Source organism: Podarcis bocagei (genome assembly GCF_964188305.1).
Source record: "Podarcis bocagei genome assembly, chromosome: 4".
Taxonomy (NCBI): Eukaryota; Metazoa; Chordata; class Lepidosauria; order Squamata; family Lacertidae; genus Podarcis; species Podarcis bocagei.
In genome coordinates this window covers 84472071-84497423 of record NC_138128.1, presented here as the reverse complement: position 1 = coordinate 84497423, position 25353 = coordinate 84472071, and the positions used below count along the sequence as shown (strand labels likewise).

The 25353-nt window shown below is 44.0% G+C and overlaps 2 protein-coding genes and 2 long non-coding RNA genes across 6 annotated transcripts; 1 reads left to right on the top strand and 3 right to left on the bottom strand.

Moving 5' to 3' along the window:
• Positions 1-1238: 1238 nt before the first annotated feature.
• On the bottom strand, positions 1239-8106 carry LOC308585609. Its single transcript, XR_014007533.1, has 3 exons — positions 7803-8106; positions 3783-3947; positions 1239-3019 (listed from the first exon to the last, which is right to left on the bottom strand). It is a non-coding gene; the product is annotated as an uncharacterized lncRNA (long non-coding RNA).
• A 1294-nt stretch (positions 8107-9400) lies between these two features.
• Positions 9401-12346, bottom strand: LOC308585581 (homeobox protein prophet of Pit-1-like). Its single transcript, XM_081191350.1, has 3 exons — positions 12089-12346; positions 11186-11349; positions 9401-10301 (listed from the first exon to the last, which is right to left on the bottom strand). The coding sequence occupies exons 1-3, from the start codon at positions 12105-12107 to the stop codon at positions 9750-9752; spliced, it is 735 nt and encodes a 244-aa protein (XP_081047476.1). The 5' UTR covers positions 12108-12346; the 3' UTR covers positions 9401-9749.
• A 4021-nt stretch (positions 12347-16367) lies between these two features.
• LOC308585573 (uncharacterized protein) lies at positions 16368-23577 on the top strand. Of its 3 annotated transcripts, none has more exons than XR_014007492.1 (3): positions 16368-16825; positions 20285-20448; positions 21550-21691. XR_014007492.1 is itself a non-coding variant. In XM_081191335.1 (3 exons), exons 1-3 carry the CDS (start codon positions 19519-19521, stop codon positions 22189-22191), a joined length of 1002 nt encoding a protein of 333 aa, XP_081047461.1. In that variant the 5' UTR covers positions 19407-19518; the 3' UTR covers positions 22192-23577. The 3 variants fall into 3 exon arrangements, 1 of the variants encoding a protein (XP_081047461.1); XR_014007493.1 differs by lacking the exon at positions 16368-16825 and adding an exon at positions 17525-18280; XM_081191335.1 differs by lacking the exon at positions 16368-16825 and adding an exon at positions 19407-19714 and having other exon boundaries at positions 21550-23577.
• Positions 22231-24226, bottom strand: LOC308585602. Its single transcript, XR_014007522.1, has 3 exons — positions 24053-24226; positions 23784-23878; positions 22231-22334 (listed from the first exon to the last, which is right to left on the bottom strand). It is a non-coding gene; the product is annotated as an uncharacterized lncRNA (long non-coding RNA).
• Between the last annotated feature and the right edge of the window lie 1127 nt (positions 24227-25353).

The following is a 25353-nucleotide window of genomic DNA, read 5'->3' as shown; positions in this document are numbered from 1 at the left end:
AATGAGGTTCACATTTAACAAATAAATAATAAGCTCCAACCTCCCACTAAACTACACTTTTAAAAGCTACAATCCTAAAATCATTGAACTTTCCCCCCTTGCAGTTTGCCTTTGCTGTTTTATTACATTTTTAATGGATGCTTATTGTTTTGATATATTGATGTAAACCACTTTGTGAGGTTCCTTTCAAAAGCAGTACATAAGTAAATGAAATGGTAGGGATTGAGAGGGACGTATTTCTGACTAAATGGATCTGTCTTGATTTTTAACAATTAAAAATCAGGATCAACCAAAAATAAAAGAGAACAAAAAACTTCCAAGTAGAGGCGGATTTAGGGCAGCACAGCCCGTCGTCCGTCCGTCCCCCCCGCTGAGCCTGGAGGGGCCAGAGGGGAGCAGAAGGATGAAGGAATGAAAGGAGCAGCATGGAAGGCGAGAGGGGGCAGCCTTCCTCAGAGGCCAGACATGCTAATGTGCTTATCTCGCCTCACGGGTGGGTCCCCCCTGCGGGGTGGGGTGGGGGGTCATTGTGTGAAGAGGGAGCGAAGAGGAGACCGAGGGGAGGGGGGGAGAATCGGGGAGACCAGGGAGAAGGAGGAGGGGGGCGCCTGGTGTGACGCCGCAGGGGAAGCCGTGGCCAAAGGGCGCCAAGGCAGGACATTCGAGGGGGCGGTTTGGGCGGGAAATGGCGCGCGGCGTCAACCTTGATTCTATGAGGCGAGGCGAGAGGGAGTGGGGGATGGGCGGCCGTTGGGACCAGAAAGAGGAGCGGGAAGGACACCCCTCCCCCCCCCGTTGCCCCAGCCAGACGTTCGCTATAGCGCTGATGCTGCGGGAATGTAATAAGGGAAGACAGTGTCGAGAGGGAAGCCCTTCAGAGTTATCTCCTATCCGCTCCCCAGGCGCCACCACAGGGCGCGGCGGCGCCATCTTCCCTCAGGCATGTATATACCGTATTTGGCGGCGTATTAGCGTGTTGGTCTGAGGCAGGCAGGGTTCAAATCCCTGCATAAACGCACGCACACACCACAAACCCTGCACACACACACCCTACTACCAGCCCCGAAGCTCAGTCGGGTGCCTTTGCGCCAGTCGCCGCCTCTCAGGCTGGTCTCCCTCGCGCGGGTGTCGGAGGCTGAGAGGGAAGAAGGAGGTGGGCCGCCTCAAGGTCCCAGGGGGGAAAAGGTGGGGTCCCTTGCCCCCCAGGTCCCTTGTCCCCCCAAAAAAATTTTCTATTCAAGTGGGCGCCCCTGGGTGGGATATAAATAGAGAAATAAGCTCGTGGAATTGAAACCCGGTTTCAGAACCATTTGGCTGGAAAGCAAACCCTGAACCGCATAAGCAGAATTGGTCCCTTGTCTGGTTGTCAGAAGCTCAGCAAGGATTAGCTTGGTTTAAGATAAGGACAAGAGGAAATACTGAATGATGAAGTGATAATGTGTAGCATTATAAACAGAATCTTGTAAGGCATTCCCAATACTCTCAATTAGCATCCTCATTTAACACTTTGAATCCCCTGATTTAACCCAATGTCTGAGTCGCATCATCAAGCTACTGTGGATTTTGGTTTGGGTGAACTCTTCCTTCGTGGAAGTTGCACGCAAATGCAGAGAGGGGATCCAGCAGAACCAACCCCTTTCTGTATTCATGCAACATTTCAAAAAGGGAGTGCATTATGTAGCATAGCAGGCAGGGCTCAGAAAAATCCATCCCCATAGAATCACATGCACAAAAACACACATATATATCTATATCCATATATGGTTTATTGTTTTCTGCAAAAAGTACAAAAATACATTGTGCTTACAACACAATGCATCAAACATTTAACAACAAAACAAATAAATAGCAAACCAAGAAACCAATAGTAATAATAATAAATAATAATAATAATAATAATAATAATAATAACAATAACAATAATGAACAGTTTATACTTATACCCAAATTAAAATAACCGCCAACCCCAACTAAACATTTAACCCACATCAACCCGAAAAAAGCAAAAGCAAAATTGTAACATTTTGAAACATTTCCCCAATTGTTCCGACCCCAGATTTTGACTGTGGCCCTTATTTGAACAAGTGGCCAATTGTTCAGCTTTTATTTTTGATTTCAATATACAAGTGCTCTTAGCTTGCTTGGGCAAAGGGAAGAGAATGCTTCAGTAAAAGGAAAGCCAGATGATGATCCCAGACAAAGGCATTAAAATAACAAACTTTATTGAAAAACTGTAAAATGTATTCATATGGATGAGTATATATCGGGAGTATATATCGAGAGAAGGGAAGATATTGCTTTGCTGCCCATTTTGGTAATCTTCAGGCAACATTTGCACAGGATTTGCAGCTGGATAATTCCCCGTTGCATAAGTGTTCCCCATTGCATGACTGTTCCCCATTGCAGACCAGGGAGTTTTACTGCTTGATGGAGTACAGAAGTTACCATTCGATAGTGGAGGCTGCCTCATCATCTCTGCATCATAATATGGAACTGGGCAGTTGCTTGTCTTGGAAGTCTCACAAAGCCCTGTTCCACCAACAGCAGCTGGCTGGTAATGAACAGGGTTCAATTCCTGGGAGTTCTGCTGCTGTGTGGCATAGATGGGCTCTGCTGGTTGCGTGGTGCTGAGAGGCAGCTGCCAGAACCCTGCTCCTTCATAGCTTTCGGGATAATGGAAGCTGCGTGGCTGGTAATGTTGCTGCGTCGGACTTCTTGCACTGCTCCTCGGAGTGCTTGGACTTCATCTGTCAGAGCGGCTATAAGGAGTTGTAGCTCGGTTCCTGATCATTGTTTTGGACCCAGTCATCTTTGTTCTCGCTCTTCAGTTCTGAAACCAAGTCTGAACAAAAGCTTTCGGGATAATGGAAGCTGCATGGCTGCTTTTTGTGCTGCTCCCCAGACTGTTTGATGGACTTCTTCTTCTGTCACAGCGGCTATAAGGAGCTGTAGCTCGGTTCCTGATCATTATTTTGGAACCAGTCACCTTTGTTCTCGCTCTTCAGTTCTGAAACCAGGTCTGAACAAAAGAAAGGAGAGAACAAAATGCCCATTATTTCCAAAAGGATAGGTAATAATTTCACTTTCTAGCTCAGAGGACCACCGAATATTCGTGCCTCCTGTGGTGCAATTTTTTCAGTGTGGGAGAACTAGGGACTTTGCGGGACATTGGCTAGAAAAGCAATGTTGCTTAACTGTGGTTCCAGCTGAATGCTGCACATTTGGTCTCTCAATGCAAGGTGCTGAAAGCTGCCATCCTAATAGGAATATCCTATGCACACTCCCTTGGGAGTTCGGTCAGGTGGATCAGGCTATAAAGGCAGCCTAGAAAACCAGATGGTTTTATTATCAAATTAGGTTGAAACCAGGTCTGTTAAGAGTTTTTACTGTTCAAACCCAGAACCTTTGATATTTGAAAGTATGTGCCTCCAATAATTTGAGTGGGAAGGAAAAGGAAGCCTTAATCAGGAACCAGGATTTCTGAACAAGTATGGGCACAATTTCTTCCTGCAGTTGAAAAGGAGGGGACACAACGCACCCGCCCCTTACAAAAAGCCTTTACATCCACGGTACAACAGCCCCCCCCATAAAACCCCACAAAAACCCAGGAAAGAGGAAGTTGGCTCTTGAATACGGCACCTTTCACGTTAAGCTCGGAGGCATCAGGAAGATCTAACGCATTCGAATGACAACGAAAGAATTATTCTGAGCGATTTAATTTATCCAGTACTGTATTTGCTGTTTAAGGAAGTCCTAGGAACCTCCACTTTCCCACTTCTTACGTGCACACGATCTTCTTCGATTCCGATGCTCCTCGCCAGCGCCTCCCTAGTCTCGTATCCGGGGTACGGGTTCTCTTCAAACGACTTTTTTAGAAGCTCGACGTGAGATGGGCTAAAAACGGTTCTTTTTTCTCCTATCTCCTCCGGTTTTGGGGTAGCTTCCTCCTGGGAAAAGACAAAGAGGCAAATCTGAAGGAAGCGCTCGGCTTCAACTGAAGCGACACTTGCAGATCTTCCTCCCGACGTGGAAAGCTCGGGGCTGCATCGCCTGCACTTTCCCCCAGAAACGGGCGCTGCCTGAGGTTACACTGCGTAAAACCACCACCGGCTTCAGTGGCAATTCTGTCAACCGCCCCGCTGACCACCCACCCGGCCGAGCGCAGAAGGGCAAAGCATTCGCTTTTTACAGGAAGGCTTTTGTACCTGACATTGAAATCCATGCACTTTGTGGCCTTTAAATAAACCTCCGGTTGCTCTGAACTAGGCTTGAATGAAAACAAAGAATTTTCAGTAAGAAGTTTACGCTCTTATTTCTATGCCTGCCTTCGTTTTCCGCAGCCGATCCTAACCACGTTTATTGGGAAATTAAATCGCCGTTTATTTGAAAAGGATTTAACGTTCATGAAAGTGTGTCCTGTATAGGATCGCACTTTCCACGCACTAAATGCTTCGTGTTTACGAATAAAGGTGTGCAAAGCAGTCTTGTCTGGGCTTCTTCCCAGGAAATAGTGAGACATGTTTAATCTTTCCCCGACTACCACAAATGGATCTTTGAAAGCCTGCCCTACGCCGGGATCCTGACCCAGATGAAACAGAAATCATCTTCCTTCCTACTCATTCCCCTAGAAATCATTAGAGTAATGTTGTTGTTGTTTTTTAAAGACAGTGAATCAATAATCATTTTTTTAAAAGTTTCTGTTACCTTCGTTGTTGGTTGCCATCATGAAAAAACACTTTCTCGCTCTCTCCTGAATTGGTTTTGCCTTAAAAATGGACACTAAGATCCCTCAGGTTCACTCTGCTATTCTGCTGGGGGTTCGGTCTGGGCATTTATCTCCGGTGGGCGAAACCCACCCTTAGTTCTCAGCCGATAAGAGGGAGTCACCTTTTCTTCCGTCGTTTTGCTAAACTGAGTCAATCCCCTCCCTCCCTCCCTCGCCACCCCTTCGGCCGCCAATTGACTTTGACCTACTTTAGTCTGTGATTTCGTCCTTAGCCCTTGGTTTTAAGCAGTGGCTCCAACTTTAAACTGCTGTTGATTCCAAGAAACGACAGACTAGCAGATGTCGTTTATTGCATTTTAAATTGTGTTCATTGCATGTGAAAAAGCAATAAAATACATTTTAAAAACCGGCGTTGATCTGCTTAATATTTCGCTGTTGGCACGTTTCGACTTGGAGCATTATCCAGTGCAGGCAACTGAAGAGAAGAGAATTCAGAGGTGAGGAGAGAGAGAGAACTTTCCGGCGACTGCTACACATTTTCTTTGCCAAGCCAGTGCAAGTAACAGCCCCAGAACTGAATAAAGTGGGGTGTCCCACAACTGCATGGTAGAAAAATCACACTTGCGGTCCAACCAAAGAACACGCCCCCCCCCCCCCGCTTTACCAGGTAGCACACACTTCCTATCTTAAACGGATACTCTCCTTTTTTAAAAAAAAAAATTGTTGCTGTTCTAAAAAGAAGCAAGTGTAAATTATTTCATATCGACAAAGAAGCTTGGAACAACTTAATTCCAATACCCCTCATAGCATCCTCTCTCGTCTAAATAAATTTGTACATCGCCTTGGATGGAGGCAGTGGCCACGGCCAGGATTCGCATCAAATGCGAATAAGACGGTAAATATAACAGCGGCGGCAACCGAAGAAAGAAATATAAGCTATGTAAGCAAGCTATATTTTATTAACATGATTAAATTTGCACTCATTTTTCGCTTAGGTCTGTCACTGCTTGGAACTGATGTTGGGAGAAGTGTAATGTAGTGTAATAGAAGTGTAATAGACATCTGCTGTTGGGTTTTAAAATAGGAAACAAGGGGAGGGGAGTAGAGATTCAGAACTGTTTCTGATGCTGGGGAAGAGGTGTAAATACCATGCTATTTTACCCATCCAAGTTGCCCACTCAGAACTAATATTTGCCCAATAAGGGGGTTGCACGTCGCAGGCACCATGCAGCAAGAGATTTGCTTCCCTCCCTTTAACTAGAACCTAGGATCCAGCAAGGAAGAGCTTAGTACAAAAGCCATAGACTTAGAATACAAGAATTATGAGCCCAGGAACTTGTTTTGAGAATCAGAATTAATGGGAGCTCACAGGCTTTCCACACGTAAATCCGTTCCTGGTTAACTCAAGTATTCTTCATCTCAGCAGTATAATGGAGAGGGGGATTATTTTGCAGTTACTGTATTTATAAACACGGGGAGGTGAAGTCAGGAATCCTTTCTGATCTACTGCAAAACAACCAGCGCTCTTCCCACCTTCTTCCCACCACTGCCATGCTAAGGAAACAGCAATTTAGAAAGCAATTAGGACTGGAATGGGGGAGGGGAAAAGGGATTAATTGCTTCCCCCATCCCACCCTATGCATACAAGCAGGTGATGCGTTATCACAGATCTCCAGTTCAGATAATTCAGAAAAGGGCCGGCAGAGTGATCAAGGGGATGGAAGAATGAGGAAAGGTTGGAGCATTGGGGACTTTTTGGTTTAGAGAAAAGTTGGATAAGAGGTGGCATGACAGAAATTTATAAAATTTTATAATTGCATGGAGAAAGTGGATAGCGGAAATTTTCTCTCCCACTACACATTTAAAAGCTACAATCCTAAAAGCATTGAACTTTCCCCCCTTGCAGTTTGACTTCGCTGTTTTATTACATTTTTAATGTATGCTCATTGTTTTGATACATTGATGTATACCACTTTGTGAGGTTCATTTCAAAAGCAGTACATAAGTAAATGAAATGGTAGGGGTTGAGAGGGACATATTTCTGAATAAATGGATCTGTCTTGATTTATAATAATTTAAAATCATGATCAACCAAAAATAAAGAGAACAAAAAACTTATATGGATAGCATCACAGAGAGCATAAAACACCCAAGCTTCAATAAAGAATTAAACCATGTGGGTGAACCAAAAGGTCTTCACTAGATGATTTAGAGAAGATAAAAAAGGCACCAGGAAAGACTCACTGAGGAGGCTGTTCCATAACTGGGGTACTACTGCCAATAAAGCTCTCTCTCCCTGATCGACACCCACTTCATCTCCTTTTCCGTTTGAAATATTAAAATTATTATATTGCCCAAATACATCCAATCTGACTGCAGGCAATGTGTTATGCCTGCAGATATCAGAAAAAGTGGAGCTGTGTCGACATTTGCTTCAAAAGCTCAATGTATATTTTGAAAGAGCAATCTTTAAATAACCATCAAAGCTCTTTAAATACCCATAACTCTTCCATTCATTAAGTTTGCCTAAACATTCTTTTCACCCTATGTTATTTTACCAGAAATCATGCTTCAATGTGGGTGCTCTTTGGAATGATCTGTAGTGAATTAATGTGTGTGAGTGTGTTAATCTGCAGGTTGTTAGACAGTAACTTTGTGGTTTCTGAAGCCCATTGTGAATAGGTTGTTTTTCATAAAGTGTAGCCTTGTTGAAGAAAAGTATAGTGGAAATTTGATTAAACAAAAGAGTGCTGGAACAGAGACAATAGCAGACACAGCATTCTTTGAAGGGCTTTATAGTCTAGCTGCAGTTTTCAAACAAATGCCCACCAACAGTCAGCATTTGGACAGCAGACTAGGCAGGCATTCAGGTCACCTAAGTACGGTGAGATGTATTAATTTCTATTTAAATTACAGTAATTGTTTTTAAGTTGCCTTTGGCCAGTTGTTTATTTATTTCATTAAATGTATACACCACTTGACAGTAAACCACTTTGCACTTTTACAAACAGATAAAATAATAAAATTGTGGGGGGTGGAAATCAACCATACTTCAGAACACACAAATTAATATTACCTTAAATTAGCACAGAGCCATTGAATGATATCTGTGTCCTCCTTTTCGACAGTGCTGTGGTGGTCACCATTTAGTCTTCTTCCAATGAGTTCTGGGAGGCACCTACTAGGCTATCACTCTAGAAACCCTTTCTCTCACCTAAGGGAATCTAACAGACGCTGGTAGATGGTTTACTCCCAGGCATGTGCAGAGTGCTCACCCCTCATCATTTGGCAACCGCCCAGGGAATGCTAGTGTGAGGGCCCTCAGGGATTTCCTTATGGAGGAGGCAGAGGAACACCAGCCGAATTCCCAGGGGCAGGTTCAGAAGGAGGCAAAATCCTCCCTGGGTTGCATTTGCCTGATCTGACGTCCCAGCCCCCTTGGCCAGACTTACTCCTGCAGGGGGGTCATTTGGTCACCTGAGACGAGTCCCAAAACTGTCGTCCCCCCCAGGGAAGAATGGAGATTGTTGGGGGATCAAGATCAAATGGCGAGGAAAGGCGGGAAGAGACCAGTGGCGCCTCCTCTTTGCCCCGAGGCTGCTGTAGCGGCAGATTTGGAGTGGGGTAGAAGTGAGGAAGATCCAGCTCCCAAGCAGAGGCGGATTTAGGGCAGCCCAGCCGGTCCCCCCCCCCGTTGAGCCTGGAGGGGCCAGAGGGGAGCAGAAGGATGAAGGAATGACAGGAGCAGAATGGGAGGCGAGAGGGGGCAGCCTTCCTCAGAGGCCAGACATGCTAATGCGCTTATCTCGCCTCCTGGGTGGGTCCCCCCTACGGGGTGGGGGGTCATTGTGTGAAGAGGGAGCGAAGAGGAGACCGAGGCGAGGGGGGGGGGGAGAAGCGGGAGACCAGGGAGAAGGCATGTATTACAGCTAATACATGCCGCAGGGGAAGCCGTGGCCAAAGGGCGCCAAGGCAGGACATTCGAGGGGGCGGTTTGGGCGGGAAATGGCGCGCGGCGTCAACCTTGATTCTATGAGGCGAGGCGAGAGGGAGTGGGGGATGGGCGGCCGTTGGGACCAGAAAGAGGAGCGGGAAGGACACCCCTCCCCCCGTTGCCCCAGCCAGACGTTCGCTATAGCGCTGATGCTGCGGGAACGTAATAAGGGAAGACAGTGTCGAGAGGGAAGCCCTTCAGAGTTATCTCGTAGCCGGTCCCCATAGGGCGCCACCATCTTCCCTCAGGCATATACAGTGGTACCTCTAGTTCACAGGCAACCCTCCTATAAAGCTTCATTGAAGGCAGTAGAGCACAAAACGGGGGGGGGGGATTAAGAGCAAGAAAATGAAATAAAGTGTTCAAAATATCCCCCCACAAAGTTTTTAATAGATGCATGTGCCTTAGCCTGCAACATGGGCATTTATAAGTTAAACTTATATGTCTTTAAAGCTTTGGAGAGCAACTTAACACACTCATGGTAGGAAAATCAATTAAACCTTAAATCCCCATCTCAAAGTTCTGTTTTTTAAAAAATGGAAGACTCATGAATGGAAACCAAACTTATTAACACAGAAAAGTGTTACCAAATCTACTTATAGCAGGACCTACAAGTATACTTTTGCACACAAAGAAAATATAGCAACTTCCCACCACATTTATTGCCACCTACTCTAGCCTCAGAGACTTAAAAAGAAAAGGAAAGGGACAGAAAGCCATTGGTACATTAAAATGTGTCTCAGGAATATTCAGCCATTAGTAGACCTGACCTTTTATCTCTAGAACCACATGTACCGCACAACTGACTCTTTTCTATGGAAAAATTAAGCCCATGTTTATATGCTTGCACACAGGAAAGTGAATGTTTCAGCAAATGGAAAGTTAAATGAATACTCGAGACAAGCTAGTAAAGGAACAAACTTTATTCAAAACATTGAAGTCATACATTAAAAGGCATTAAAACAGGGAGCTTGTAAACTATGTACAGGATAGCAAGGGAGGAGTTGGGATGCTAATCTGGAACCTGACTTAAAGAGAAAACTGAGAGTCCGAAACACTTCCATCAACATTCTGCATTTGTACAGGATTTGTAGCTGAATAATTCCCCGTTGCAGACCAGGGAGTAGAAGTGCTTGATGCCATGAAGAAGTTCCCAGCTGATGGTGGAGGCTGCCTCACCATCTCCGTACCGTAATATGGAACTGGGCAGTTGCTCGCCTGAGAAGTCTCATAAAGCCCAGTTCCACAAAAAGCAGCTTGCTGGTAATAAGCAGGGTTCAATTCCAGGGAGCTCTGCTGTTGCGGGGCAGAGAGGTGCTCTCCTGATTGCGTGCTGTGGAGAGTTGGCTGCCACAACCCTGCTCCTCCATAGCTTTCAGCATAATGCAAGTTGTGTGGCTGATAATATTGTTGCGTGTGAATATTTTGGCTGTTTCCTGGACTGCTTCTTGGGCTGCTGTCCAGGCTGCTTCTTGGACAGGTTCTCTCACTGTGGCTATAAGGAGCTGCAGCATGGTTCCCGATCCTTATCCTGGAACCTATCCTCTTTGGTGTTCTGGCCCGTCTGTTTTGAAACCAGATCTGTGCAGAAGAAAGGAGAGAACCAAATGCCCATTATTTCCAAACGGGGAGGTCATAATTTCACTTTCAGTGAAATTATGGTACAACAACCAAGCAAAGATTAGTATATGACAGTGGGATAACCTACGTTAACTTGTTTTGTATTGTGCGAAAGGCATATAGGCATCATGTTCTGTGAATATAGAAGACATTGTTACCATGAATATGTCTTTTTGATCCAACAGAGAGAATTACATTTAATAAATTATGCTTATTCCTCTGGGGTTTCTCTTTAGTTCTCTGCAGCATTTTTCTACTCTCTTCAGCTCCACATTCAAATATCCCATGTTCATAATCTCCAGTTACTGTTAATCATATAGCTTCTAAGTTGGAGTGACTAAATAGTGCTATTTGGCTGTATTTTGTTCTGCAGTATCAGAAAAAGCCACCTTTAAAAGCTCCACAAGTGTACAGTTCCACAAGACTTTCTTTATTGAAGTATAACCTGTGGATGTGAGCTTCATCTGTAGGAAATTGTCAAGCATTTCTTAATGCCAAGTGGATGCCTGCATACAAGACTTAACATCTCTGTGTGCATTTGTGCTGGAAGGCAATTGTTTTTAAAATTCCATAAATATAGTAATAGTAATATCTCACTCAGAAGAGTGAGGTATTCTGCCCTGTTTGGGGTCAGAGTCTCAGAAAACTCGGAATCTGCATCAAATGAATGTGTGCTGTGCATAAATTTACTGGGAAGGAAAAGGAAGCCTTAATCAGGAACCATGATTTCTGAACAAGTATGGGCACAATTTCTTCCTAAATTTGAAAAGGAGGGAGCACAACCCACCCACCCTTTACAAAAAGCCTTTACATCCACGATACGCCCCCACCATCCCGATTCTTACGTGCACACGATCTTCTTCTATTCCGATGCACCTCGCCAGCGCCTCCCTGGTCTCGTACCCGGGGTACTGGTTCTCTTCAAAGGACTTTTTTAGGAGCTCGATTTGGGCAGGGGTGAAAACGGTCCTTTTTCTCCTATCTCCTCCGACTTTGGAGTAGCTTCCTCCTGGGAAAAGACAAAGAGGCAAATCTGAAGGAAGCGCTCGGCTTAAACAGATGCGACGCTTGCAGATCCTCCTCCCGACATGGAAAGCTCGGGGCTGCATCGCCTACACTTTTCCCCAGAATCGGGGGCTGCCTGAGATTACACTGCGTGAAACGACCCCCGGCTTCAGTGGCAATTCTGTCAACCGCCCCGCTGACCACCCACCCGGCCGAGCGCAGAAGGGCAAAGCCTTCGCTTTTTACAGGAAGGCTTTTGTACCTGACATTGAAACCCACGTACTTTGTGGCCTTTAAATAAACCTCCGGTTGATCGGAACAAGGCTTGATGAAAAGCCGAAGCGTAAGAATTTAACTCTTAATTCTACGCCTGCCATCTTTTGTCTCAACTGATCCCAACCACGTTTATTGGGAAATTTAATCCCGTTTATGTGAAAGGGATTTAACATTCAGAAAGTGTGTGCGTAGATACTTCATGCTTACAACTAAAGATGTGCAAACCAATCTTGCGAAATGTTTCCAAGCGAAGACATTTGAGCCCCTGTGTAATCCCTCCCTGGCTACCACAAATGGGTCTTTGAAAGCCTTCCCTACACCCCGATCCTGATCCTGACCCAGAAACAGAAACACCCTTCATTTATAAAAACCGTCGTTTATGAAACCCTGAATTTATATCAATCATTTGAGCAATTTTTTAAAGACAAGGGAACTAAAAATCTTCTTAACAAATCCTCTCTTCTTACCTCGGCTGGTGGTTTTCATCTTGCAAAAGCGCTGCCTCGTTCTCTTCCAACAAACTTGGTTTTCGCTTGCAAAGTGTCCTTGCTCCTCAAGGCCCGCTCCAGGTTTCTGGAGTTCGGCGCCTTTATAGCCCCTCCTGGCTGCCAATTGGCCGGCGCGTTTTCCTTGGAGAGAAGCGCTCCAATGGGGAGGCGGCTTTTGGGGAGGAGCGAGTTTCAAGTTCACTTTTCAAGCGCTGCTTGACCAATCTAGATGGGCTGGAGCGCACCATTAAGGCAAAAAAGGCCCCTTAGTTTTGCTAAGGGGTGACTTAGCATCACCCCTTAGCAAAACTGGAAAATAGCCCCATAGGCTTGGAGATTAGTGCGCACAGTTGAAGAGAAGGGAATTGATGAGGATGGGTTGGGGAGCGAGAGAGCCAGACAGAACTGTCGTTTAGTTTAAAAAAATATTATTATGAAGCTTTCATTTTACATACAGAGATGCGCCAAGACTTAGGCATGTTGAAAGGCTTTGCCCAAGAAGCCTACATGCAGCAAGTACACTCTGAAACCCCCTGCCTTTTGAGATGAAGAAGGCGCCTTCACCGCACCCTTTTCGGCGCCTGCTATAAACTTTGTTTCCTTTACTTTACCTGCAAAAAGTTGCTATGCCTTTTAATCGGTGGTTTTTGCTTAACTGTTATTGCATTTTGCGTGTTTTTCACTTTGACTTTTATCGATAATGTTCCTGCTTTCGTAAGCCGCTTAGAGGTTTTCGTTAAGGTTAGGCGGTGCAAAAACTTGAAGGGAAGAATGTGAGTAACACCATTGCAAATAAAGGGAAGGCAAACTCCTCTTGCCAAGAAGTCAGTAGGGATTTCAAGCCCAAGCGGTTGATGTTAGATTCTCGGAGTATTCACAGTCTCAAGGCACTATCGCTTGTAACTGCAAGGGGGTTGCATTCTGAGTGAAAGCGAGCTTTCCGTTTCCTAGATTTGCTTCAAACGTTGCTGGTGCTTCCTTTCTTTTTCACTTCAACTATTTCTCTTTCTGTCTTTCTATCCCCACAACTTTCACGTGGCCATATTCCTCTGCCTTTCAGGGACTTGCGGCATCCAAATAGCCTGCTGCTCCATCCTACACCCGAGGCAAGATAGTTGCCTCCGATCCTCAAAGGAACTGAAAACTTTCTGAAACCTTCCAGCTCATACAATGAATGTTCCCAGCCCCTGGCAGTTTGTTAATCAAGAATGGTTCCCTGTTGGTACATTCTTTGTTATTTTTGCCTAAGAAAATTAACACAAGGGACCCTCCCTAAGTGTACCTATAAACTCTAATCCTAAGTATGCTGACTCAGAATCGGCAAGGATACTTTTTTCGAGGAAGAACTGCATTTTTTGTGGTGACCTATGGGAATTTCAATATATTTTTCAAAATGTTTCATCTGCAGAGTGTTTTTTATGTGTAGATTCAACCCAGGGCAGCCGATAACGCTGCAATCTTTCCTCATCCACACCAGATGACACACCACCTAGTACCTCTCCTTTCACTAAGATTTAGCAGTCTCTCCTGCGTAATGATGCCCTCTGTTCTCCACCACTCAACTCTTTCCCTCATTCAGAGAGATGGATGTGGGGAAATAAATCCTGCAGCTTCCACTCCCAGAGAGGCGTGCCTGGCATCACTTTGATGTTTTTGTATGTGTCAGGTGAAGACATTTAGATCTAGTTGTAGCTAGTTGTTCTTAGTGCTGGTTTTATCCTCCAACCTTAGCTTTTTGATCTCAATTGGGAGTTGTTTTAATCTTGCCTTTTTTGTATTGTATTACATTTATCTCTCTCTCCAGAGCTGTTCTAGCATCTAGATTCCGGTATTTTGCCTATGTTAAACAGAGAGCAGCTTTGAATCAGGGGCAGATCTCCTTGGAAACCAATGAATCTTAAAATTCTGGGCACCTAATCTCAGAGAGATTTAGTTCACAAGAATAACCATTTTTATTCACACCAGTGTCTTTGACACGTGAGACAACCCATAACAGAAATTCTAATCAAAAACTGATTTTTTAAATGTGGTGATCTGTTGAAGAAGACAACAGTGGTTACCCAGAACTCATTGCTAGTTGTGAAGGGGCCCCCAGAACAGCTCAAGCTACAGGGCCCCTAAAGTGTAGGTCTGTCACTGCTTGGGACTGATGTTAGGAGAACTGTAAGTGATGTTGGGACTACTGGTGCACATTGCCATTCGAATGGTGTGTATGTGCCATGCCATGTGACAAAATATGTGGGGTGGGGCTTTCCTGGGACCCCCACTATTTTATTCAAGTTGGCACCCCTGATAATGGGTGTCGCCCCCCTTGCCTGGCATCACTTTAATGTTTTTGTATGTGTCAAGTGAAGACATTTAGATTTAGTTTCAGCTTTGTATTTTGTTCTTATTGCAGGTTTTTTTCCTTCAGTCTTAGTTTTTTGAATTCAAAAGGCAAGATTAAAACAACTCCCAATTATCTATTGTATTCCATTTATCTATCTCTCCAGAGCTGTTCTAGCATCTAGATTCTGGCATTTTGCCTATGTTATACAGAGAGCAGCATGGAATAAGGGACAGATCTCCGTGGAAACCAATGAATCTTAAGATTCTGGGCGCCAAATCCCAGAGGGGCCCCAGACCTGAATTTAGTTCACAAGCATAAACATTTTTATTCACACTAGTGACTTTGACACATGTGACAACCCCGAACAGAATTATTTTTTTTAATGTGGTAATCTGTCAGGGAACAACCCTATTGAAGTATACAACAGTTGTTACCCATTGATTAGTTGTGAAGGGGAACCCAGAACAGCTCAAGTTCAGGACCCCCAAAATGTAGGTCTGTCACTGCTTGGGACTGATGTTGGGAGAACTGTAATAGTCATCTGTTGTTGGGTTTGAAAACAGCAAACGAGGAGAGGGGAGGGGAGAGGAGTAGAGATTCAGAACTATTTGTGGCACTGGGGAAGAGGTGTAAATACCATGCTCTTTTATCCATCCAAGTTGCCCACTCAGAACTAATATTTGCCCAATAAGGGGGTTGCAAGTTGCAGGCACCATGCAGCAAGAGATTTGCTTCCCTCCCTTTAACTAGAACCTAGGATCCAGCAAGGAAGAGCTTAGTACAAAAGCCATACACTTAGAATACAATAATTATGAGCCCAGGAACTTGTTTTGAGAATTAGAATTAATGGGAGCTCACAGGCTTTCCACACGGTTAACTCAAGTATTATTCATCTCAGCAGTATAATGTAGAGGGGGAGGGGGATTATTTTGCGGTTACTGTATTTATAAACACGGGGAGGTGAGGTGAGGTGAGGAATCCTTTGTGATGTACCGCAAAACACCCATCGTTCTTCCCACCTTCTCCCCACCACTGCCATGCAAAGGAAACAGCAATTTATAAAGCAATTAGGACCGGAGAGGGGGAGCGGACAGGGATTAGTTGCGCCCCCCATCCCACCCTATGCATACAAGCAGGTGATGCGTTATCACAGCTCTCCAGTTCAGATAATTCAGAAAAGGGCCGGCAGAGTGATTAAGTGGATGGAAGAATGAGGAAAGGTTGGAGCATTGGGGACTTTTTGGTTTAGAGAAAAGCTGGATAAGAGGTGGCATGACAGAAATTTATAAAATTTTGCATTGCATGGAGAAAGTGGATAGAGAAAAATTTCTCTCCCACTAAACTACACTTTTAAAAGCTACAATCCTAAAATCATTGAACTATTCCCGCTTGCAGTTTGCCTTTGCTGTTTTATTGCATTTTTAATGGATGCTTATTGTTTTGATATATTGATGTAAACCACTTTGTGAGGTTCATTTCAAAAGCAGTACATAAGTAAATGGTGGGGATTCAGAGGGACGTATTTCTGACTAGATGGATCTGTCTTGATTCATAATAATTAAAAATCATGATCAACCATAAATAAAAGAGAGAGAAAACTTCCAAGCAGAGGCGGATTTAGGGCAGCCCAGCCGGCCCCCCCCCCCGCTGAGCCTGGAGGGGCCAAAGGATGAAGGAATGAAAGGAGCAGAATGGGAGGCGAGAGGGGGCAGCCTTCCTCAGAGGCCAGACATGCTAATGCGCTTATCTCGCCTCCCATTCTGGAGGGGAGGGGGGGAGAAGCGGGGAGACCAGGGAGGAGGAGGAGGAGGGCGGCTGGTGTGACGCCGCAGGGGAAGGCGTGCCCAAAGGGCGCGAAGGCAAGACAGGCGGGGGCGGTTTGGGCGGGAAACGGCGCGGCGCCAACCTGGATTCTATGAGGCGAAGCGAGAGGGAGTGGGGGATGGGCGGCCGTTGGGACCAGAAAGAGGAGCGGGAAGGACACCCCTCCCCCCGTTGCCCCAGCAAGACGTTCGTTATAGCGCTGATGCTGCGGGAACGTAATAAGGGAAGACAGTGTCGAGAGGGAAGCCCTTCAGAGTTATCTCGTAGCCGTTCCCAGGCGTCAGCATAGGGCGCGGCGGCGCCATCTTCCCTCAGGCATGTATATACCGTATTTGGCGGCGTATTAGCGTGTTGGTCTGAGGCAGGCAGCGTTCAAATCACCCCACACGCAGACAGACACACACCCCACAAACCCTGCACACACACACAAAGCGTGTACTGCCCATCTAGGCTCCGAGTATAAATTCAGTAAATAAAAACCATAAGAACATAGCAACCCAGAACATTGAATTGGGTTTATTTGTAGGAGGACGAGGAAAGGAAAACCAGCAAACAAAGTTTAGGTATCAAAGACATAGCTGCGTTGCAACCTATTACTACGTAATTCGTTTATACATTATGTCCCTTTCTCCTCCAAGGTTCAAAGATCACAATGTTTCACCGCGTAAATTGTAACTTGGCAACTTTCCAAGCACAATGTACCACAAAGTATCTTCCTAATATGAACAGCAGCAATGTCAATGTGAGATTAGCCCTGTGCTGGTGGTTGTTTTAATGAACAGTTAAACTTCATGGCTACTGAAACACACGGACCAGGAGGTCAAGTTTCTGCTCGGAAATACGTGTTGAATTAACAGCGCAAATCGTGACATCTCAAAGGCTACCGAATTTATTGTGGCATATACTTTCGTGAACGAAGGTCTACTCTATCCGATAAAGTTTCCCAGTTCCTGAGGAAGAGGACAGTGAGCAGGGGATCATAGAATCATACAATCATAGAGTTGGAAGAGACCACAAGGGCCATCGAGTCCAACCCCCTGCCAAGCAGGAAACACCATCAGAACACTTCTATAGAAGGATATAAAAAAATTCCTTCCAGTAGCACTAAAGACCAACTATTTAGTTCTTGGTATGAGCTTTCGTGTGCATGCACACGAAAGCTCATACCAAGAATTAAATACTTGGTCTTTAAGGTGCTACTGGAAGGAATTTTTTTATTTTGACTATGGCAGACCAACACGGCTACCTATCTGTAAATAGAAGGATATGTGTGTCTCAGATGTTTTAGGGGTGCCAGTGGAAGTCCTCAATCGCACCATTGCACCCCCAGTCCCCGTTTTGGTAACCCTCTTGGGAAGACCATATATTTCTCCCATTTTGAGATATGAAACTAATACTGAGGATGACGTGTCTTGGATATCCCCTTTATTGTGAGCTTTTTATTCATTTATTGTGGGAACACACAGGACTGTAAAGTGAGATAAAAGTACGATTCTCAAAAATGGAATATTAATGTCCCTAGCCAAGGCCAAATATTCTGGAAATATTTACTATCAGGTATAAATGGTCTGGAATCCACTTCACATACCCTCATAAACAGACATACTTGGATTCCAAGGTTGATGAATCAAAAATAAAAGGCTACTTTACAGCTAATAAATGCAGCAATCTCTAGATTTCAATGTTATATGGAAGTTTTATCTATCTGTCAGTCTTGTGAACTGTCCTGAGATATTGTGATGAAGGGTGGGATATAAATCAAGCAAGAAAGCAAACAGAAAGTCATATAGCGGACAAATAAGTCTTATACTTTTAACTCTATAAAAATCACACAAAAGTAACCCATGTGGTACAGTTTGCAACTTTTCACTACCACACCAAAATACACAATATTGGGAATGCTATTAACATTGCAACCTTAACCGCTATAATGAAGAAAATATTGAGATAAATTGCAACGTATTGTATCCCAAAGGATACAAGTAAATGTTTTCCTGGAAATTCTGCTAGTCCCTACTGTAAGTACCTTACAGGAATACATATTTAAATCAGTTGCCTTCTGCAGAAATACATCGAGCTTCTAAGCGATCATGATGGCAGAGATTAGAGACATTTCATCGTGTCTCTCCCACCCCCAATGTGAGCCCTCTTTTGTCCAGGGATAATATTTCCTGAGACAGTACTGATATGTTTGCTGAGGTTTCCACATCTTTCTGCAACACCCCCGACCTTCACGGAAGCTGTTTTTTCAGTAGTAAAAAATGTATTTCTTACTCGAAAAAAAGTTTCCTTGGCGATTCTGAGTCAGCATACCTATGAATAGGTACTCTTAGGGAGGGTCCCTTGTGTTAATTTTCTTAGGCAAAAATAACAAAGAATGTACCAACAGGGAACCATTATTGATTAACAAACTGCCAGGGACTGGGAACATTCATTGTATGAGCTGGAAGGTTTCAGTACGTTTTGAGTTCCTTTGAAGATCGGAGGCAACTATCTTGCCCCGGGTGTAGGGTGGAGCGGCAGGCTATTTGGATGCCGCAAGTCCTTGAAAGGCAGAGGAATATGGCCACGTGAAAGTTGTGGGGATAAAAAGACAGAAAGAGAAATAGTTGAAGTGAAAAAGAAAGGAAGCACCAGCAACGTTTGAAGCAAGCCTAGGAAACGGAAAGCTCGCTTTCACTCAGAATGCAACCCCCTTGCAGTTACAAGCGATAGTGCCTTGAGACTGTGTAGATTCAGGATTTGGTTGCGACGTCTGTCCGGGGCTGAATACTCTGAGCATCTAAGTGAAAAACACGCAAAATGCAATTACATTTAAGCTAAAACCACCAATTAAAAGGCATAGCAACTTTTTGCAGGTAAAGGTAAAAAGGAAAGGAAACAAAGTTTATAGCAGGCGCCGAAAAGGGTGCAGTGAAGGCGCCTTCTTCATCTCAAAAGGCAAAGGGTTTCAAAGTGTACTTGCTGCATCTAGGCTTCTTGGGCAAAGCCTTTCAACATGCCTAAGTCTTGGCGCATCTCTGTATGTAAAATGAAAGCTTCATAATAATATTTTTTTAAACTAAACCACATTTCTGTCTGGCTCTCTCGCTCCCCAACCCATCCTCTCAATTCCCTTCAACTGTGCGCACTCCAAGCCTATGGGGATATTTTCCAGTTTTGCTAAGGGGTGATGCTAAGGGAAGGGTGCGCTCCAGCCCATCTAGATTGGTCAAGCAGCGCTTGAAAAGTGAACTTGAAACTCGCTCCTCCCCAAATGCCGTCTCCCCATTGGAGCGCTTCTCTCCAAGGAAAACGCGCCGGCCAATTGGCAGCCAGGAGGGGCTATAAAGGCGCCGAACTCCAGAAACCTGGAGCGGACCTTGAGGAGCAAGGACACTTTGCAAGCGAAAACCAGCTTTGTTGGAAGAGAGCGAGGCAGCGCTTTTGCAAGATGAAAACTACCGGCCGAGGTTAGAAGAGAGGATTATTAAAACGATTTTTAGTTCACTTGACTTTAAAAAATTGCTCAAATGATTGATATAAATTCAGGGTTTCATAAACGAGGGTTTTTATAAAGGAAGGTTGTTTCTGTTTCTGGGTCAGGATGTAGGGAAGGCTTCCTAAGACACATTTGTTGCAGCCGGGGAGGGATTACACAGGGGCTCAAATATCTTCGGTTGGAAACATTTCGCAAGATCTTTCCTTATAAGCATGAAGCATTTGCTGCATTTTACTGCATGAAGCATTTACACACACATTTTCTGATTGTTAAATCCCTTTCACATAAACGGGATTAAATTTCCCAATAATCGTGGCTAGGATCGGCTACGGAAAACGATGGCAGCCATAGAAATAAGAGCGTAAACTTCTTATTTAAAATTCTTTGGTTTGTTTTCATGCAAGCCTTGTTGAGAGCAACCGGAGGTTTATTTAAAATTAGTTTCCATTGTTAAAAACCAATTCAGGGAGAAAGATCTGCAAGCGTCGCTTCAGTTTAAGCCTAGCGCTTCCTTCAGATTTGCCTCTTTGTCTTTTCCCAGGAGGAAGCTACCCCAAAGTCGGAGGAGGAAGGCGAAAAAGGACTGTTTTCAGGCCATCTCACGTCGAGCTCCTAAAAAAGTCATTTGAAGAGAACCAGTACCCCGGATACGAGACCAGGGAGGCGCTGGCGAGGTGCATCGGAGTCGAAGAAGATCGTGTGCACGTAAGAATCGGGATGGTGGGGGCTCCCAAGACTTCGCTAAACCGCACATACTGGAAGAATTTGAAACACTCAGAATAATCCTTGCGTAGTCGAAGGCCTTAATTCACCCTGGTGCCTCTCAACATATCGCGAAAGCCGCCTTGTTCAAGAGCTAACTTCCTCTTTCTTGGTTCTTTTTTTCGGGGGGGGGGGTGTGTATCGTGGGTTCTGGGTTTAAATCATTTTTAAAAAATCTTCAGAGACCCAGCTTAGAAATCTAATTTCTGCTTAGTGCTTAGAAATCTAATTTCTGCTTAGTGTTAAAAGTACATTAAATCTGGTTTTATAGGCTGCCTTTGCAGCCTGATCCAGGTAATACTAACTCCCAAGGTAATGTGCAGAGGACTGCAGCCATAAGCAGCTTGCACTGGGGAGACTAAAACGAGTTAAGCTGCATTGCTTTTTCTGGCAAAAGTTGAGCAAGTACTTAGTTCTCTCCTACAGAGAAATTGGCATTTAGAAATATATATAAATACACTTCCCTGCCTAGTCCATTACCCCCAGGAGACTTGGGAGGCTGAGGCAGAAGACCCCAAACAGGGCAGAACAAATGGGTAGGTCTTCTGAGTGAGCTATTTAAAATTACTATTACTATATTTATGGAATTTTAAAAACAATTGCCTTCCAGCACAAATGCACACAGAGATGTTAAGTCTTGTATGCAGCCATCCACTTGGCATTAACAAACACTTGACAATTTCTTACATGTGAAGCTCACATCCACAGGTTATACTTCAATAAAGAAAGTCTTGTGGAACTGTACACTTGTGGAGCTTTTAAAGGTGGCTTTTTCTGATACTGCAGAACTAAATACAGCCAAATAGCAGTATTTAATCATTCCAACTTAGAAGCTTTATATTTAACAGTAACTGGAGATTATGAACATGGGATATTTGAATGTGGAGCTGAAGAGAGTAGAAAAATGCTGCAGAGAACTAAAGAGAAACCCCAGAGGAATAAGCATACAGTAATTTATTAAATGTAATTCTCTTTGTTGGATCAAAAAGACATTTTCATGGTAACAATGTCTTCTATACTGGTTCTCTCCTTTCTTTTATTTAGGTCTGGTTTCAAAACAGAAGGGCCAGAACACCAAAGAGGATAGGTTCCAGGATAAGGATCGGGAACCATGCTGCAGCTCCTTATAGCCACAGTGAGAGAACCAGTTTAAGAAGCAGCCTGGACAGCAGCCCGAGAAGCAGTCCAGGAAACAGCCAAAATATTCACACGCAACAATATTATCAGCCACACAACTTGCATTATGCTGAAAGCTATGGAGGAGCAGGGTTGTGGCAGCCAACTCTCCACAGCACGCAACCAGGAGAGCACCTCTCTGCCCCGCAACAGCAGAGCTCCCTGGAATTGAACCCTGCTTATTACCAGCAAGCTGCTTTTTGTGGAACTGGGCTTTATGAGACTTCTCAGGCGAGCAACTGCCCAGTTCCATATTACGGTGCGGAGATGGTGAGGCAGCCTCCACCATCAGCTGGGAACTTCTTCATGGCATCAAGCACTTCTACTCCCTGGTCTGCAACGGGGAATTATTCAGCTACAAATCCTGTACAAATGCAGAATGTTGATGGAAGGGTTTCGGACTCTCAGTTTTACTCTTTAAGTCAGGTTCCAGATTATCATCACAACTCCTTCCTTGCTATCCTGTACATATTTTACAAGCTCCCTCTTTTAATGCCTTTTAATGTATGACTTCAATGTTTTGAATAAAGTTTGTTCCTTTACTAGCTTGTCTCGAGTATTCATTTAACTTTCCATTTACTGAAACATTCACTTTCCTGTGTGCAAGGTTAATTTTTCCATAGAAAAAAGTCAGTTGTGAGGTACATGTGGGTCTAGAGATAAAAGGTCACGTCTACTAATGGCTGGATATTCCTGAGACACATTTTAATGCACCAATGGCTTTCTGTCCCTTTTCTTTTCTTTTTAAGTCTCTGTATCTGAGGCTAGAGTAGGTGGCAATAAATTTGGGGAGAAGTTGCTGTATTTTCTTTGTATGCAAAAGTATATCTGTAGATCCTGCTATAAGTAGATTTGGGAACACTTTTCTGTGTTAATAAGTTTGGTTTCCATTCATGAGTCTTCCATTTTTTAAAACACAGAAGTTTGAGATGGGGATATAAGGTTTAATTGATTTTCCTACCATGAGTGTGTTAAGTTGCTCTCCAAAGCTTTAAAGACATATAAGTGTATCTTGTATGTGCCTTAGGCTGCAACATGGGCATTTATATCTATTAAAAACTTTGTGGGAGGATATTGTGAACACTTTATTTCATTTTCTTGCCCTTATCCCCCCCCAAGGTTTGTGCTCTACTGCCTTCAATGAAGCTTCAATGAAGTTGCCTGTGAACTAGATTGTGCCCAATACAGTTTGCCTTCTGTGCCGTTCAGCCTTGATTTAACCAGGTTTAATAATAATAAAATAAGTCAGTTAATTTTAGATTCTAAATTGGACCCTCTTAGGACAACTCATTTAGAAGTAGTCCCACTGAACGTGCTAATACACAACCAAATCAACAACAGCTGCAACATGCTCCCCGCCCGCCGCCCAGCAAAAACCGTGAAACAACTGAGCCTAAGAGTATAAATCTAGCAAAGCCTAAGACATCTCCAAATGGTTTTTTCAGGGCTTTTCACAAACAATGCTACATTATTGGCATATCATTATGTTCCCTGTTCATTCAATTATATATTCACATCTAAATGATTCTGCTAATGGGTCAGTGGAAAGTGCGAACAGCAGTGGGGATAGAGGACATCTCTGTTGAGTACCTCTACATAATTTGCATGAGTCTGAATTTGCTCCATTCACTGAGATATAGGCTTTAGGCTTGGAATATATTACAAATCCACATCATAAAACCTCACCTGCCCAGTCCACTATATTTCTCAACACTGCACTATGGAATTTAATGGGGCTGGGCACTAGATTTGGCAAATCAAACTGAATCTAGTGGATTTGGCCTGCCCTGCCCCTTTAGTCCTACCCTGATATAGGACCAGATCTGGGTTGGGTGTGACCTACGTTGGGATAGGGCTGATCTGGGTCCACATCTTAGTCTGTGTGTGTGTGTGTGTGTGTGTGTGTGTGTGTGTGTGTGTGTGTGTAAGCACAGCCCTGGAATGACTCAAGATGTGATTATGGCTGCCAACCTAGATGGCTTTCTCAAGAGATTAGGCAAATTCATGAATGCTAAGACTATCAGTGGCTACTAATCGTTATGGATATATGCTATCAGAGGCATATCAATTGCTGGGAAAGAACAGGGCAAAAGGGTACCCACCTGACCTGTGTCCTGCTTTTGGTATTGCATAGTGATATGGTTGGCTACAGTGTAGAGCAGAATGCTTGGAAAACCTGGCATTCTCCTAAACAGACCTCATATACAGAAAGGTGGTCACATATGCACAAATTAGATGTGATACAAGAGATCTATGAATAAAATAGCTACAAGTAGTTCTTTAGTTGTCAACTGACCAGATCTTCTTCCAGAATCATTTGCAGTTAAATAAAAACAAGCATTTAATGCATGCAATTTTAAAACCAACCAACCATATCCTTGCCTTCAGAAGATGCACTCAGTCTGTATTGATTCTGTATGTCCCTCATCCCTAAGAAAAAAGAAAAAAAGCTGCTTTCTCTCTTGGAGATGACGAGTACTCTATCCATTGTAAATAAGCTCAATTAAAAGCAAAAGTAGCCATGCTGGCCCATTAGAAAAGAACAACTCCAACTGATAAAGACCACAGGCTGAGATGCCATTCATCTGAGGCAGTAGAATCTAGCACAAAAGTTAGGACCCAATTCACAATGACTTTTTCAGATTACCATTTCATTATTTTTTAAAAAGATATTTATTGCAAATTTTAAACAAAAAATCACCAAACATATAAAATACCATCACCAAGATATAATAACGAAAAAAGAACAGAGAGAGACAAAAGAATAAACATAGAATAGAAAAGATACAACAAAACAACTATCCATAAATCATATTTCCATAACCTTTGGACTTCCTCACATCTCCCTTTCCTGCATTCTCAATAATAAAGTTATAAACAGCAATTTATTACCTTATTTCAGTTCTTATTTTGTAATTCTCAAATATTATGTCTCAGACTTTGAATATTTTTATCCAATACTTAACTGCTTAGTTTAAACATAATATTGCTTCAAGTTTCATCTTTTTCTTGAGCATCACTTATTCTCATATATCTTTCAGCTAAATTGCTGATGCCATGTTATTTTCTATCTGGCATTTTTTTAACATTCATATAGCTTATAATGTTTTTGTAAGTAGTCCTTAAACTTTTTCCAGTCCTCTTCCACAGTCTCTTCTCCCAGGTATCGAATTCTACCAGTCATTTCCGCCAGCTCCATATAGTCCATCAGTTGCGTCTGCCACTCTTCCAGCGTGGGCAAATCTTGGGTCTTCCAATGTTTTGCGATAAGTATTCTTGCTGCTGTTGTTGCATACATAAAAAAGGTTCGATCCTTCTTTAACACCCTCTGGCCAACAATGCCCAGAAGAAAGGCCTCTGGTTTCTTAGGGAAGGTATACTTAAATACAGCGGCGTAGCGTGAGTTGTCAGCACCCGGGGCAACGCAAGTAATTTGCGCCCCCTAACCCAGGGCAAGGCAAGTAATTTGCGCCCCCCCTAACCCCTAACCTGCGAGTTGCCACTGGCGCTGCCGCCCAAACGACGCCGCTTGCCCGGAGGGGGGGGGGCAGAGAGGCGAGGAAAATGCAACGGCCCAGCAGCTGTAGCAGCACCGGCAGAGGCGGGGCTGTGAGGAGGGGCTGCCTGGTGCGTCCTCCGCGGCGAGCGCTGAGAGCCGCTGCCTGCCGGGCG

Bases quoted from the DNA above. Each gene is read 5' to 3' on its own strand.
- LOC308585581 (XM_081191350.1), bottom strand. The intron at 10,302-11,185 runs GTAAGAATCGGG...TCTTCTGCACAG, and splicing joins TAGAAGAAGATCGTGTGCAC to ATCTGGTTTCAAAACAGACG.
- LOC308585573 (XM_081191335.1), top strand. From the start codon at position 19,519: ATGCCGTCTCCCCATTGGAGCGCTTCTCTCCAAGGAAAACGCGCCGGC. The intron at 19,715-20,284 runs GTTAGAAGAGAG...GTCTTTTCCCAG, and splicing joins GATGAAAACTACCGGCCGAG to GAGGAAGCTACCCCAAAGTC. The intron at 20,449-21,549 runs GTAAGAATCGGG...TCTTTTATTTAG, and splicing joins TCGAAGAAGATCGTGTGCAC to GTCTGGTTTCAAAACAGAAG.